The sequence below is a fragment of the Balaenoptera physalus genome (genome assembly GCF_965194825.1).
Source record: "Balaenoptera physalus genome assembly, chromosome: 10".
In the NCBI taxonomy this organism is placed as follows: domain Eukaryota; kingdom Metazoa; phylum Chordata; class Mammalia; order Artiodactyla; family Balaenopteridae; genus Balaenoptera; species Balaenoptera physalus.
This window is the reverse complement of record NC_138889.1, coordinates 50,848,042-50,865,471: the sequence shown is the minus strand read 5'-3', so window position 1 is coordinate 50,865,471 and position 17,430 is coordinate 50,848,042. Positions and strand designations below refer to the sequence as shown.

Genomic DNA, 17,430 nt, shown 5'->3' with positions numbered 1-17,430 from the left:
TCAGAAGATTTTTAGGCCAAAAATAAAATGAAGGCTTGAATGCACATTTATGACATTAGTCTTGGGTAATCTACCCTTCAAAATGTTCACAGGATTAAAAAGCACTAAAGCTGCAATGGCAACCACAACTCAAAGCAGTTTTTCTCTAATTCATACTGATCAAATACAGAAGAGCTGAGAACCAGTACCCCACAGCTGAGGAGAACTTGGTATCAGGGCAGGAAAAGACAAAGAAGAAGATAAATATCCAAAAGTAAAATTATATACAGAACTGGACAACTTGTCCCCAGTCTTACTGACACCAACCTGATCCCAACTATCAACATCTTTCACCTGGATTATCACAAGAAGTTCTAATTGGTCTCCCTGTGCCAACCCTTGTCCCCTTAAAGTCTCTTAAACACAGCAGCCTGAGTGACCTTGCGACTCCTCTGCTTAAAACCCTACTGGCTTCCCTTCACTGAAAGAAGCCAAACCTATAAAGCTTTACATGATCTGCTCACTTTGACACTCTCTTGACCTTTCTCTTGCTAGTCACACTGGCCTGCTAGACATTCCTTAAAATGCCACCTCAGGGCCTTTGCCCTTTCTGTTACCTTTTCCTACATGGTTAATCCCTTCACATCCTTTAGGTCTTTCCTCAAAAGTCACCTTCCTAGTGAGACCCTCACTAACCACTTTATCTAAAACTGTAACTTCAACCCCTTCCCACATTCACACTTTTGATTGGTGGTCCTTCCATGTTTTGTTTTTCTTCTTAGCATTTATTATCTATACTATATATTTTACTTAACTGTGTTTTTTATTGTCTGCTTACCTTACAAGCATATAAATTTTATAAGGATAAGGATTATCGTCTATTTTATTCCACCTGGTATTTTTAGCAACTAGGTCAGTGCCTGACACATAATAGATGCTCATTAAATATTTGGTGAATGAATGAATGTAGAATACAGAAGAAAACCTCATGCTCTGACTGTAACCATCATTTATTAGAAAGAAGAGAAGAAACAGTAAACTCATACTCAGTAAAATATACACAGTTATATTATTTACTTAATTCCTTACTTTATTTAAAAAAAAGATTTGAGGTCTCTATGACACATTAATTATAGTTCACATATCTATATTATCTATTTAGGAAGGTTTTTAAAAGGTTTAGAGTGGAACAGACCTGATTTAAATGCTGGCTTCATAGGCATCTAATATTTGTGTAATATTAGGCAAATTACTTTTGTTCCTTAAACTTTAGTCTTCCTCATCTACAAAATAATGATGATGATGGTGATGTTTGCCTCCTAGGTCACTGAAAAGCGTTTTGAGAGAGTGTGTGCAAAGTTATTGGTGTAGTCCATGGCTCATGCCAAGAGCCTGAAAATGGTAGCTATTATTGCCATTGTTCATTTTGCTATTGTATTCTTTATCAATTTTTTGTAAATTTTTTTGTTTTGAATTAAAGAGCCTCATTAGAAATTATAAATCCAATATTTTGAGTAGGCTTAGGTATTATAAACCCAATACACTGAGTAGGCTCACAACCATTTGGATGCCATCACATAGGGGCCCAGTGAGGGACTAATACATTATTGACCTCCTAAAAGAGACGATTATTCAACTGGAACCCTGAGAGGGATCACCCCTGATTTGGAGAGCTATAGGTGTTATATAAACTGTCTACACATTCTGATTCATGATTCCAAGCCCTGTCTACAGCAAATAATGTTTATTAAAAGCATCAATATGTGGGACTATCATAGAATCTAGCAAAGAGTAGGTGTCAGCAGCATAAGGAGACAGAGTTTCTGCAAGTTTCCCTTTCAATCAGTCCATCAATCATTTTTTGCATTCTTAAAATACAAACAAACTAAAAATAATGAAGAAAATAGTATACAGTTCCTGTCCTCAAAGTGCTTAAAATCTACTTGGAGTGAGGCAATACCCAAACATAAAAAAATAGCTAGCAATGCAAGATAATAATGCAAATGATGGCATAAGGCAATATAAGATTTATTGCCATGAAAGATGGAGAAATTGCACTTACAAAATCAAAGGGGGAATAAAGTAAGGGAATTAGTGTGGCTGGGGTCAACTTCTTGGAAGACACCTTGTACTATTTTTTAAAGGAAGGATAGACTTTAGACAAGCATGACCATGCAGAGAAGGGATACCCATTGCAAGAAACAATTCTAGCAAATGCTCAGAGGCAGAAAACCATGGGGTGTTTGGAAAAAAGCAACTTCACTGAATAAACCTGGTAGAAATGAGCATGATGAATGTCTGAATTCTAGGGTGTTTAGGCATATAACAAATTGTTTTAGTTTGAATTATTGATTCTCTCCAACTTAGCTTTACAAATCTGGCTGTACAGATCCAGAGGATGTGACTGAGTGCAAGTGGTTTGTGATCGCCAAATCCAGTATTCAAACCCAAGCCTATATGACTTTCAAATCTGTGGTTTCATTTTTCCTTTCTCTCATAATAATTTAACAAGCATTAAGGTAAATAAATCTGGGAAGAAGCTGATTAAGTAATAAAAAGAAATCTGGGACTTAGCTAATACAATCATTTAACAAATATTTACTGAGCACCTACTATGCCCTTGGTGCTGTTCTTGATGCTGATGATATAGATATGAACAAAACGAACTGAACTCTCAGTCCCAGAGAGTTTACACATTACTCCTATTTGGTGGCCTCAATTTTATCAATTAAGAATTAAATTAATTGAGCATTTACTATATTCTAAGAACTTTTTTTACAGTGTTTACATGCCTTATTTCACATAATTCTAATAATCCCTAAGAGCTATCATTATCCTTATTTTATAGATAAAAATACTGAACTTCAGGTAGGTTAAGAAAGTTTCTTATACACAAAATTTGTATAAATAAATGGGGAAGATATACCTAAACATAGTTCTTTTGTAATCCCCAAAACCCACACTTTAAAATCATTCTGCTATGCTCTTTTTCCAAAGAGCTCTTATATTTACCCTCAAGGAATTTCAAAATTAAGAGCAGAATTCTTGGATCTATGGGGTAGGCAGCAGGATTTACTAGAATGAGCAGTAAATCAAGGGTCAAGAGGCCTGAGCCTTATATTAGGTCTACTTCTGACACACTGTGGAACAGAGTAACTGACCATTTCCTTTCTCTACCTAGTTTTCTTATCTGTGAAATGGGTCTAATACCTGCCATTCATATTTCAGGTATTGTAGACTCACAAGTATATATGGGTGTGTCTACAGTAGCAAGATGAAAGGAGGGAAATAATGAGATGAGGAACATAAAATTATTTAGAAAAGTAAAAGGTATCACCTAGATGTAAGTTATTATCATCAATATCATTACTTTCTAAAATAGAGCCATTTCTATAGACAAGATAGACATCTGGTGCAACAAACTTCCTATATGTTTTCTTATCCAAGAGGTACTTTATGTACAACATAAGCAATTTGAGATGGAAGAGGAATTATACATCTATGTAATGATCAGATTGCTCCTTTTGTGTGGCCACACTCAGATTAAATTGCTCTAATCATATTCTTTAAAACGTTAAAAGATAAACCCAAGCCAATATGATATGAATGTTCATCAAACTCAACAACCTAACGCTAACACGAAAACATACAACATAAATAATACCCTCTGTCTAGAAGTTTTCATTTCTTTTCCTTCTGTCGAAAGTTCTCCTTCTAGAAATAGGTGGCAAATTAACACAATCTCTAAAGAGTCAGATTGTGATGGTGGCTCAGCCAGTTCTCACAGCCCTGGCTTTAGCTCCCATTTATTTGTTTTACTCTAGTAGTTCATGTTCAGCCTTGCAAGACCCTACTCTCCATCCATTTCAACTATTTGCAGCTCTCCAAAGTGTTCCATGCTTTTGTCATTCCCTCCACCAGGCACGCCTTCCTCACTCCAGGCTGCTTGGCAAAACTCCATTAGCTGTCAAGATTCAAGTCTGAGGTGACTTCACAGTGAAAACTTTCGTGACAAGTCCATGTAAAATTGGCCAGTATTCTGTTTTGTTTTGTCCCTATAATGCCCTGCATAGATGTCCATTACTGGTCCTATAATATTTCAAACCACTTATTAGTTTACATGTTTGTGTCCTTTCCAAGACTGGAAGCTTCTTGAGAGCAAGGACTGTTTTCTATTGATCTTAGTTTCCCAGACAAGCACAGTGCATAAATCATAGCTGTCCTTCAGAAATTTTTTGGTAGATTAATGAATAAATAGTGACCCATGAGTCACATTCTGATGTCTGTATGTATGTGTATTAATGCCCTGATTTAACGCCTTGATTATTACATAAAAACATACATGAAATACATTAAAACATACCACTCCCATAAAATCTTTTTCACTGTACTATATTATAAAGGTTCAATTAACAAAACAATCATTCTAGAATAAAAGACTGTGACATCAGGGGCTTTTTCTGTGCAGAATAACATAAGCAAGAGATTTTGCTTTCCTTTGAATTTTAACCGCCTTAAAGTTTTGGGTCACTGTAACACCAATCATGTTAAATCATGGCAACATGAGAAGCTACACACTATAAAAGAGACTTTACCATAGCTGAGCAAATAAGTAATTTTGGGCACAACAGAAATAAAATCAAATACTTTTAAAATGTATAATAACATAAATCAAAAGTTAAAAATAAAAATATCATGTAAGACTTTATTGCACCAACTTGGTAAAATATCAGACCCCAAGTGATCTGCAAACTCTTCTGCAAAACTTGCTATCTCAGAAGGAAAAGATAACCTTACAAAATTATGAAGTATGCAAGAAAGTACAAGAGCTAATTATTGAAAGGCATAGGCATATTTAAAGTTCAAGTTAACCTACTCAAAGCAAGGTTAGATATGCTGTATGTGGCAATGTATGTGGTCTGAGTTTCTATTGATTAATGTATCAGAGGTATTATATTAGAGTACAGATTTGCCAAAGTACTAAGAATTTATTATCCAAAAGTCATCTGAATTAAGATATATTTGGTAAAACTCTTTTCATTCTCTTGCTTATGAACTTAAATGAGAAAAATTTAAAGCTAAGCCCACAAAGACCACTGATAGTAGTTAATAGGTAAAAAAAAAAAAAAAAGGGATTTCCCACAACCCATATCAAAGGAACTTTGGACTCAGGTTTTCTTGTACTTCTGAAATATAACAATGAAATATCAAAACAATCATTATCCCTTAATCTAAATTATATATGGATATTTATCTGAAAAAAAGCATGTTTCTCCTTCAAAAAAGATGAGGAGAGAAAACATTTACAATTCATTGAGTTTACAAAACAATGTATGCCATACGAATAGTTTGGAACAGAAGGTGGTGATGCAGAAATCCAAGTTGATATCTGGGCACACTCTCTAGCTTTTTAAATATTTCTTTTCATGTTGTTTACTATATCCATCATAGGCATGGAAAAAATTGACTGTTGAAGTTAATCTTAAAAGTAGTAGAAAGTAAATTCTGTAGAACTCTGCAAAATGATCCACAGAATGCTTCCAGGCTGTAGTTGTAAAAGAATTGGTCATCAAAACATAAATACTACCTGTTTGACATTCAAATAGAAAACAAAAAAGGCTTACAAAAGAGTGAGCAGCAGGGAGTTCTTTAATAAAACTTGTAAACACAGAAAAGGAAACTTTAGTGCCCAGACACATTAAAATACTCCCGCAGTAAAATAAAAGGGGAAAACACTTTACATTGACTTTTTTTTTGAGATTTCTATTTTAGGTATGAAGTCTTAATTGCCTTTTACATTTTTTCTGAAAGGCAATCACTTTCCTTTTGGTCTTTCTTCAGTAAGAAATACAAGTTCAAACTGCTAACAGAGTATATAATTCACTTAAATTATGCACCTGGAATTCCACAGCTGGCCTGTGTGTCTGGCTCAGTTCTCAATGAACACGGTGTCAGAAAACCTCTCCAATAATAACAACGTCCTTCCAGACAAGGGGTAAATCTCCCAAACTTAAGCTCAACTTCGGATGCTCATTAGCTACAGCAAGTGAATGTCAATGGGGTGACAACGCCGGGGCAGTGGTGCCCACTCAGCCTGAGCAAGCAGCCCAGTGAGCGCTGAGAATTTGTACGATCAATATCACCAACTTCCAATGATAATAATTTGTTTATATGAACAGAATGGTCAGGTATCCCACAGATCACATCCTAATGCCATTACAGCCACTAAATTTAATCCCCAGCTCTTAAACAATTAAGCTGCATGAATGCAGGCGGCTCACGGCACTTTTTAAAAGAAAGACTTTAAATCCTAATCTGAAGCACACTCCATGGCTTTTTACCTTCTCTGATTTCTTGGTTCTGGCCTACCTAAATAATTTTCATCTTTTCCTCCCCCCCACTCCACCCCCCAAGTGTGAGCGTGAACCTGAATTGCAAACAGTTAAACCTGAAGGTCACTTCACAGCAGCGTTCCAACATGCTCCCCCAGCGAGGCTGCACGGCAACAATAAAACAAAGCCCTTGCAACCACCTGTAATAATCTGCCTGCTCAGCCAGCAATCTGAAAAGTCCTGAAGCTACACGAGGTAGACATTTTCTGCAGCTGATTTAACATGTATATTGTGCCCAGTTGCCGACTCGCCTCCTCTTACCTTCACGTTAGTCCGGAGTGCACAGTAACATGCAAAGAACATTGCAGTAAATAAGGAGCATATGGACCGGTATTCAGCTTCTCAGCACAGCGCAAGCCCCACACACACGATCCTGGGCATGTGCTACTAAGGAGCATCCGTTCCCTCTGTCAGTTTGAAAATGCATTGATCTCTGTTTTCTCTGACTACAAAACGACATGTCTTGAAGGCACTGAGTGAGGGCTCAAAATCTCTTCATTGGCTATATATAGCATTGTGCCCAGTAATTTCAATTAGCCGAGAATTCAGCAGCTGAAAGTTAAGACTTCAGTTGCCTTTCCTTCTAGCATTTTAAATCACTGGGTTAAAAAAAAAAAAAAAAAAAAACGGGAGGGGGGAATGAGCTCACCCAGGAAGGAGGGGGGGGAAAGGTGAAGAATTGAAATTTAACCAATGAGTTACTTATATTTCTGGAGAGCCCTGGTGTTATCCTATTAGATACTTTACAAAGGGATTGCATCAAGCAGACTGTAAATGAAGAGGAAACCCTTTTCCCTTTGGAGGTTTAATATGAGCTCTGCTCTATATTCCAGGCTATTATGATGCAGCACCCTGTTTGGCAAATACTACCAATCACTGCAAACACATCTCATTCTGCTTTTCTGTATGGAATAGGACGAAGACCAAAGGATCACTGTCTCATAAAGTCCCCTAAAATGTAAGCTGGGTTCCCCCGGGGTGATCTGCAGTTACATGGCTGAGAAGTACCACCTTCTCTCACTTCCCTGTCCTGTAATTTCTGTTACATCTTCCAGGGATATCTAAAGTTGCGAAGCTCACTAACAAATGCATCCAATTTTCCAAAACTAACCTTTGCTGATAAATGACAATCGATAGAAGAAGATGGGATTGGAACGAAGACAGAAGATTCCAGGATATAACATAACTAAAGATTCAGTAGCTACTGCTGCTGAATGTAATATGTTCAGCTGGTTCTGTAAGGGAGAGAACCAGAGAGAAAAATAAAAGCTTCTGCCCCCATGAATCCATAAGGGGGAAAAAAAAAACTTAATTCAAAAACATCGTCAGATTCTACTGTCTGTTGTCATTCCTCTCAGGCACCGGATGCTGCAAATTAACTCAGTTTTTACTGAGTCGAAAGGACAAAGTACAATGTAACGTTCTAAACTCTTATTTCCAGCCTTAGGAAGCCCTAATGCTCAGCTAGAATTCTAAAGCTATCTGGCGAAATGTAAGCAGAAATGAACAGTTCTCACTGCAGCAAAAATAGTAGGAGGAAAAAGAGTGGTTTGTCTTTGCCATGACGTTCCCCATCAGCTTACAGCAACAGGGAAGATCAGCATAACTCACTAGAAAAAGCTGCAGTGACTTTTAGGATTTTTCTTTAATATGTTTTGCATAAGCCACCTCCCCTCTGGAGCCTGTAGTGGTGCTGAGGCACTGTCAGAGCCACTGGGCATTTCTCCTGGGCAGCTTCAGGAGAAAGCAAGGTATTTAAGGGAGAGAAATTAAAGGAAAAAGAAAAGCAGGATTTTCTATTTCTCTCTTAATGACAAGCATTCAGAAAGTGTCGTCAGTTCTGACTAAATAGCTATTTTGGGCTGTCATTGTTTGTGCCTTTTTTTAGGAAGGAAAAAGGCAATCTTGTCTTAAGCTAGAGATTATTTAGCATCGTAAGAGAAGGCAGCCACTTAATTTGATTTCCAGTTCCGTCTGTCATATGAGTCTAGGTAATTACAAATTTTAAGCACTTGCAACACAACCAGTGATTTCCAGGACATTAAAAAATTGACATGGATGCCCAACTCTCATCATTCCACAACTTTTATTAATAATGGCTTTAAATGCAGAACCAAGCATTTCGGTTAATAACACTTTCCTCTCCTGAAGTCATAACAGGTCACATTTCCTGCAGCTCTTCCCAATAAACAAACCCAAACATAGAGACTGAAGACCATGGAAAACATAGGAGAATTCTAAAATGACTTTCTCCTTTGGAAGTTCAGAGGATTTTTAAAAACCAAAATTTCAATCTGTGAATAGGTATTGTTAATTTTTTTTCCATTAGGAATAGTGGAAAAAAGCAATTGTGTATCTTTTTTATGATTATCTTAATACACCCTAGGGTATTTGGATGGCCCAAGAGAGACAGAGCAAAAGAGCTAAAAAATGTTCTAAACCTCAGAACAGTCCACAGGCAAGAGTTAAACTAAAATGAAGTTACAGGTGAAAAAGCACATGTAGGTTCCCCTGACAAGACAATGAGTGAGGACTTCTGATCTGACTTCAGATACAATGGTAATGTGTGCACATTCCAAAGAAAGACTCTTACACTTACAGACCTGCTTAAAACTTCCACAAACACTTACCCATCCCACAGCATCCCAATACAGACATGTGCTCTACCTGTAGATTTACTGCCTAATTTTCTTATGTGTACTAGGACAGCTGACTTATTATTCTCAATTTATAGATGCAGGAAATAAGGCATTAACTACAATGACAATGTTCCACTAAAAAGTATTCCCTATTTGTAGGAAGAGCCTTCAACAGGGCACAGTATCTGCTAAAAGAACAATATTTGCTATTGTAAAAGGAAATTATAACTGGCTACATATTTTTGGAGGCCACATAGTAAATCTAGGCTCCAATACTCAAAGCAAATAGTCAGAAAATTACTTCCATGTCAGATCCTTTCTTTTACCATTGGTAAAGTGGAGATTTATAAAATGGGAATAATACTTAACTCATAGTGTCACTGAGAAGATTAAAGACGAATCCTGTCATCAAAATAGTCTAGATCGATCAAAGACTTAAGTATAAAAATTGAAACCATAAATATATTAGAAGAAAACATAGATTTTGTTGGGTTTAGATTTTATATAATATAGGATGGCGAAGCCTGAAGCCATATAAAAAAGATAAACAAATGTGAGTATATAAATATATAAAACTTCTGTTTGGCTAAATTATACACAATGACAGATGACAAACTGAGAAAACAGTTGCAACACATTTAATGGAAGTTTTTCTTAAAATACAAAGAATTTTTATAAATCACTAAGAAAAAATATAAAATTGAATGAAAAAATAGGCAAAGAACATAAAGTGGCAATTCACAAAAAAGACCACAAGACATATTAAAAATGCTCCACCTCATTCATATTTAAGGAAAAGCATACAAATTAGAAAAGGTTTTTAAAATTGATATATCAAGTACTAATGGGGATGCATGAGAAAACTTTTTGGAGGGAAATCTATCAAATATTTAAAAAGGCACATTACATCTCTCTGAGGTAATGATTCAACCTCAACTTCCAGGAATTAATCTCATATAGATATATAGACACATACATAGATATACATATATATTATATTCATAGTGCAAGACAAGATTTTAAGTTTATCTTTACCACAGAATACTACGCAATTATTAGAAAAATATAAGGTACGTGTACATATTCTTCTACTGGAAGATGTCCAAGTTATAATGTTAAATGTACAAATAAGATTGCTAAAGAGTATGTATGGTATAAGCCTATACTTGTGTGTATATTCATATACAATTGTGGTAGGGGTGTGTGTGTGTGTGTAAAATTTTGACAACATTGATCATTGGGGATTGGGACTTGGCTTAGGTGAGGAGTAAGAAAGACATTACCTTTCATTTTTCATTTTATACCCTTCCATATACTACAGAGGCCTCACTCACAATGAACTATATATACAACTATCCTCTCTCAGTAAATGAGAGAAATAAAGACAATGAAAAGGAGGAAATATTAGGACATGTAAGGGGACTTGCCCATTCTTGCATTCATTTAGCAGAGTTCAGTGGATGATCTTGACACGAGGGATAGGAATCTACCAATTTCTGAGTTGATCTGAGTTCCTGAGTGCCCCGTGTAGTGTGGACATCTCCCTGGAATGCATGTAATTCTAGTGCATGCCATATATTTTTCTTAAATCATGGCCCTTAAACATAAGCCAACTACTTTATTTAGTTCTTAACTGAAAAACTGGCTAACAAGTAAACCTGACACTAGGCAATTTTTACCTTATGCACTGAATTTAGAACCTGACCTCTACCTATATTTAGCTTGTATCTTTTTTTTTTTTTTTTTACAATGAACATTGCCAAAGACTGAATATTTGTGTTCTTCCAAAATCCATATGTTGAAACCTAACACCCAATATAGTGGTAATTGGAGGTGAGGCCTTTGAGAGGTGATTAGGTTCTCATGAATAGGAATGGTATCCTTACAAAAGAAACCCCATAAAGTCCCATTACCCCTTCCACTACATGAGGACACAGAGAAAAGGCCATCTATGAACCAGGAAGCTGACTCGCACCAGACACCAAATTGGCTGGCACCTTGATCTTGGACTTACAGACTCTAGAATTGTGAGAAATAAATTTTTGTTGTTTATAAGCCACCAGTCTATATAGCATTCTGCCATAGCAGGCCAAATGGACTAAGACAAGCATGTAATACTTTTTAGAATATAACCTAGTTTTTGTAAAATGTTTTTTGAAAATATTAAAGCAATATGCAAGTATAATTTATTAATTATATGATAATAACAGCAACAATGTCTATTGATATAGACAAATAATTCATTTCTCTGGACATTTTCCTTATCTACAACATAAGAAGATTGGAAAATCTAGTCCTTTCAGGCAGAGTAACTTTGGTAGTTTTGCTTGCTTTTTGCTTTGTTTTATTTAGACAAGACAGATATGTGTGTTTAAATGTTAAGGATCCACTAGGTTGTACTCCAAACCAATTAAATCAGAATCTCTGGGGGTGGAACACAGACATCAATCAGTAGTTTATAAAGCCCCTCAGGTGATTCCAATGTGTAGCTAAGCTTGAGAATTACTGAATCTGTAAAGGCACAGATAGTAAATATTTTAGGCTTGCAAGCCATATGATCACGGTCACAATTACTCAACTCTATTACAACTACTCAACTTTGATGCTGTAGTGAGAAAGCAGTGATAGATTTTACATAATGTGTCCCAATAAAACTTTATTATTAACATTAACACTTGAATTTCATATAATGTTCTCATGTCACGAAATATTCTTCTTCTTTGGATTATTTTCAACCATTTAAAAATGTAAAAACATTTCTTAGCTTGTGGTTTGCCAATTCCTGCTCTAGAGTCTTGGGAAGTGGTTCTTAAAGTGTGGTTTTGGGGCTAGCGGCATCAGCATAAGCTGGGAGTTTGTTAGCAATTAAAATTCTCACATCATACCCCAGACCTACCAAATCAGAAACTAGGTATGTGGCTCAGGAATCTGTGTTAACAAGCCTTCTGGGTGATTTTCATGTAAGCTAAGGTTTGAGAGCTGCTGCTCTAAATAGGAAGAAAAGAAAACTGACAGCTAAGGCTCCCATAAACATAGGAGTACAGGTAGAGGAATTAGTGCTGGAGGGGAGAGAGTATAGGAAATAAAGAGAAAATGACTATCGGTGCAAATGAGATAATTCTAGAGTGGAGGCTCAGGGTTCCGAGATGAATGCCAGTTGAGTAAGAAGGCCCTACAACACCTTAGAACTTAGAATTCTTTCCCCTTTAGAAACTCTAACAGCTCTTAGACCTTGGAGTAAAAGGCAAACAAACAAGCAAACAACAACAACAACAATAAAACCCCACAACTTGGGTTTAAATTCCTTTTCTATCACTTACCAGCTGAGTGACCTTGGGCAAGTTACATAACCTCTCTCTGCCAGAGTATTCCTCTGGAAAATAAAGATAACAAGCCTACTTTACAGGGATGTTGTAAGGACTAAAATAAATAAGGTGTGCAAACTGCTTAGCCTAGTACCTGATACATAATAAACTTAATCAGTGGTAGATTTTAGTGTAAAGAAGACTGAAATGATAGAGGTAAGGAGAAAAATAAAAAGATGATATCATTCCTCTTGACTAACCTCTACCTAGAAAATTTCCTGCACGGGTTTGTAGACCTTCTAGGACTTCCCTGAGATTTCCAATCAGCCTTTAAGGGAATTCTCAGGAAGTTTGCTTATCTCATTATAACCCTGAATTGATTTAGTATGATTGGAATTTCTTGCCTCTTTCTTGGAGTTCTTCTGAGATAATAATAACTGATTTACAGATTACAAAGCACTTCAGAACTTCTGGGGATTTTCCACCAAAGTGTCCATAAAGGCAGAGGAGAATGCATTTATTACCCCTGGAGGTATAGGAACAAAATAGAATGTCTCTAACATCTCGTTAGTTATCTTAAAAATTCATATAAATGTTAAATTTAACTCAACAGTATCTTTGTATTTGTTATGAAGTAATGTTTTATATTACTTACTGACCATTAGATTTAATAAGCCAAGAAGGCTGTGAAATGTCTATCCCATGGCTTTGACAATCCTCTGACATACATAGTACTGTATATGCTTAGGGGTACTCTTGCCTCAGTCAGAAAGTAGAAATAAATCCCATTTGATTCTTGATCCTCACTTCTGCCTTGAAGATATTGTCATCACTCCTTGCATCCAGTGAGGAAAAACAGCAGTGATTAAATGAATTGTTCAGATTTATACAGAAGCTAAGAGGTAGAATTCCAATACCAGACCTTCCAATTCCAAAGTCCAGAGCAAATTTCTCAAGATCCCAGTGCCTGCATAGTGATTCTTAATCATTTCAGAAATAACACTCCATTTATATAGAAATATTTTTAATGTCTCACTATCATGATAAAAATAAGTATTATAACACGTATTTACAGAGGATTTAAAAATTCAACATAATACAATACAAAGAAGAAATAAGTAAAAGAGTTGAAATTTTTAAAAAGTGGAAATGCTCAGGGAAAACTCCACCAATAGCCTAGTTAAATGGTCAGGGGCTTGCACCCACATATATAGACAAACATGGGCATACTGAATTGCTTACTCAAACATCTCAAGCATCACTGTTATCAGTGACATAACATTCTGGACTGTTGAAAACTCTTGGTAAAGTTCTGAGTAAAACAGTGTTGACAATGGTTGATAGGTTGCTTCTATATCGTGGCTACTGTGAATAATGCTGCAATGAACATGGGAGCACAGATATCTATTCAAAATACTGATTTCAATTCTTTTGAATATACACACAGAAGTGAAATTACTGGATCATACAGTGCTTGCATTTCTAATTTTCTTAGGAACCTCTATACTGTTTTCCATAATGGCTGTATTAATTCACAATCTCATTAACCGTGTACAAGTTTTCCCCTTTCTCCACACCCTTTCTAAAAATTATCTTTTGACTTTTTTTATAACAACTGTCCTAACAGGTATGAGGTGATTATTTCATTGTGGTTTTGATTTACATTTCCCTAGTGATTAATGTGCATTTTTTCATATACTGTTGGCCATGTGTAAGTCTTCTTTGGAAAAATTTCTATTTTAGGTCCTTTGCTCATTTTAATTCAGTTATTTATTTTTTTGCTATTGAGTTATTCATTTAAGTTTTATAGTTTTTAGTGTAGAGATCATTCACCTCCTTGGGTAAATTTATTCCTAAGCATTTTATTGTTTTTGATGCTATTTAAATAGGATTGATTTCTAAATTTCTTTTTCAGATATTTTGCTGTTAGTGTAGAGAAATGCTACTGATTTCTCTATGTTGATTTTGTGTCCTGCAACTTTACTAAATTTATTGATTAGATCTAACAGTTTTTTGGTGGGGTCTTTAGGATTTCTTATATATAATATCATACCATCTGCAAAGAGAGGAAATTTTACCACTTCCTTCCTGATTTAAATATCTTTTTTTTTTTTCTTACCTAATTGCTTGGGTTAGGTCTTCCAGCACTATACTGATTAGAAATAGCAAGAGTAGGGACCCTTGTCTTGTACCTGATTTTAGAGGAAATGCTTTCAGCTTTTTGCCATTGAATATGTTAGTTGTGGGCTTGTCCTATCTGGTCTTTATTATGTTGAGTCACATTCCCTCTATTTCTAATTAGTTGAGAGTTTTTGTCATGACAGGATATTGAATTTTGTCAGTGCTTTCTATGCACCTGTTGAGATGATAATAAAATTTTTCTTTCATTCAATTAGTGTGATGTATCCCATTTATTGATTTGTGTCTGCTGAGCCATCCTTGATTCCTGAGGATAAGTCCCACTTGATCATGGTGTATGACCTTTTAATGTGCTGTTGAATTCAGTTTGTTAGTATTTTGTGAGGATTTTTGCATCTGTATTCGGCAAGGATATTGGCCTATAATTTTCTTTTCTTGTAGTGTTCTTGTCTGGCTTTGGTATCAGGGTAATACTGGCCTTATAAAATTGGTTTGGAAGTCCTCTTCAATTTTTTGGAAGAGTTGAAAAGAATTGATATTGATTCTTCTTTAAGCATTTGGTATAATTCCCCAGTTATGCTACCTGTTACTCAACTTCAGTTTCCTTGCCTTGTTATTGGTCTGTTTAGATTTTCTATTTCTTCATGATTCAGTCTTGGTAGAGTGTATGTTTCTAGGAATTTATCCATTTCCTCTAGTTTATCCAATTTGCTTGTGCATAATTCTTCATAAGAGTCTCATGATCCTTTGTATTTCTGTGGTATCAGTTGTAAAGACTCTCATTTCATTTTTGATTTTAATTATTTGAATCTTTTTTATTAATTACTTTATCTAAAATTTTGGGGACATCCCTGGTGGCAGAGTGGTTAAGAATCTGTCTGCCAATGCAGGGGACATGGGTTTGATCGCTGGTCTGGGAAGATCCCACATGCCACAGAGCAATTAAGCCCATGTGCCACAACTACTGAGCCTGCGCTCTAGAGCCCATAAGGCACAACTACTGATCCTGCATGCCACAACTACTGAAGCCTGTGCACCTAGAGCCCGTGCTCCACAACAAGAGAAGCCAGCATGGTGAGAAGTCCGTGCACTGCAATGAAGAGTAGCCCGCACTCGCCGCAACTAGAGAAAGCCCGTGGACAGCAACAAAAACCCAATGCAGCCAAAAATAAATTTAAAAATTTTTTTAAATTAAAAACTTTAAATAAATAAATAAATAATAAAAATTTGTCTATTTTGTTTATCTTTTCAAAACAGTAGCTTTAGTTATGTGGATCTTTTCTCTTGTTTTTCTAGTCTCCATTTTATTTCTGCTCCCATATTTGTTATTTCCTTCCTTCTGCTAACTTTGGGCTTAGTTGTTTTTTTTTTTTCTAGTTCCTTAAGGTACAAATTTAAAGTATTTATTAGAGATCCCGAGGCATTTATTGCTAAAAACTTCCCACCTAAAATTATCTTTGCTGTATCCCATAAATTTTGGTATGTTGTGTTTCCATGTTTCCATTTTCATTTGTTTCACAATAATTTTTGATTTCTCTTTTGATTTCTTCTCAGACCTTTTGGTTATTTAATTTCTGCACATTTGTAAATTTTCCAGTTTCTTTCCTATTATTGATTTCTAGTTTCATACCACTGTGTTTGGACAAGATTCTTGATATGATTTTAGTCTTCTTAAATTTGTTAAAATTTGTTTTGTGGCCTAACATATGACCTATCCTGAACAATATTCCATATATGTTAGACAAGAAGGTGTATTCTGCTACTGTTGGATAGAATGTTCTGTATATGTCTGTTGGGTTCATTTTGTCTAATGTGTAGGTCAAATCCAATGTTTCCTTATTGATTTTATAGCTAGATAATTTATCCATTGTTGAAAGAGAGGTAATGAAGTCCATTACTATTATTGCATTTCTGTTTATTTCCCCCATCAGACTCTAACATTTACTTTAATATTTACTTTATATATTTAGATGCCCCAATGTTAGGTGCATACATGTTTACAACTATTATATCCTCTTCTTGAATTGATCTCTTTATTATTATATAATAACCTTCTTTGTCTCTTGTTACAGTTTTTGGCTTAAAGTCTATTTTGCCTGATATAAGTAGAGCTATCCTTGCTCTCTTTGGGTTTCCATTTGCATGGACTATTTTCATCCGTCCCTTCACTTTGAGCCTATGTGTATAAAACTGATGTGAGTTTCTTGTAGGCAGCAGGTTGGGTCTTTCTTGTGTGTGTCTATTCAACCACCCTATGTCTTTTGATTAAAGAATTTAATTCATTTACCTTTAAAGTAATTGTTGATAGATAAGGCCTTACTATTGTCGTTTTGTTAATTGTTTTCTGGTTGTTTTGCAGTTCCTTTCTTCCTCTCTTGCTGTCTTCCTTTGTGACTTGATGATTTTCTGAAGTGGTATGTTTTGATTCCTTTCTCTTTCTCTTTTGTGTATCTACTATAGGTTTTTGTCTTTTGGTTACCATGAGGCTTAATAAAACATCTGATAGTTATAACAGGCTGTTTTTTTTTTTTTTTTTTTTTGACTGCACTGCACAGCTTGCGGGATCTTAGTTCCCCAACCAGGGAGTGAACTTGTGCCCCGGCAGTGAAAGCACCAAGTCCTAAGCACTGCACTGCCAGGGAATTCCCATAACAGGCTATTTTAAGCTGATAACAATTTAATTTTTACTTCATATAAAAACTCTACTGGTTTATTCCCACCTCCACCCCAAACATTTTATGATTTTGGATATTGCAAGTTACATCTTTTTATATTGGGTATCCATTAACAAATTATTGTAGCTATAGATATTTTAATACTTTATCTTTTAAATTTTATTCTAGAGTTAAAAATGATTTACACACCCCCATTACAGTATTAGAATCTTCTGAACTATATACTACCTTCTGCCAGTGAATTTTTTACTTTCATATATTTTCATGTTACTAATTAGTATCTTTTTATTTCAGCTTAAAG

The 17,430-nt window shown here is 35.4% G+C and overlaps 1 protein-coding gene across 8 annotated transcripts in view; it reads right to left on the bottom strand.

The window, feature by feature from the left end:
• DLG2 (discs large MAGUK scaffold protein 2) overlaps positions 1–17,430 on the bottom strand; it is a 2,066,111-nt gene that overhangs the window by 1,419,369 nt on the left and 629,312 nt on the right. For 4 of the 8 annotated variants that reach the window (XM_082410139.1, XM_082410140.1, XM_082410134.1 and 1 more), the window contains exon 1: positions 6,633–15,051. The exons of the other annotated variants lie outside the window; for them this stretch is intronic. In XM_082410139.1, the coding sequence (XP_082266265.1) occupies positions 6,633–6,674 (42 nt within the window). In that variant the 5' untranslated portion in view covers positions 6,675–15,051. Of the gene's footprint in view, positions 1–6,632; positions 15,052–17,430 lie in introns of those variants that run through there. 8 annotated transcript variants of the gene reach the window in all.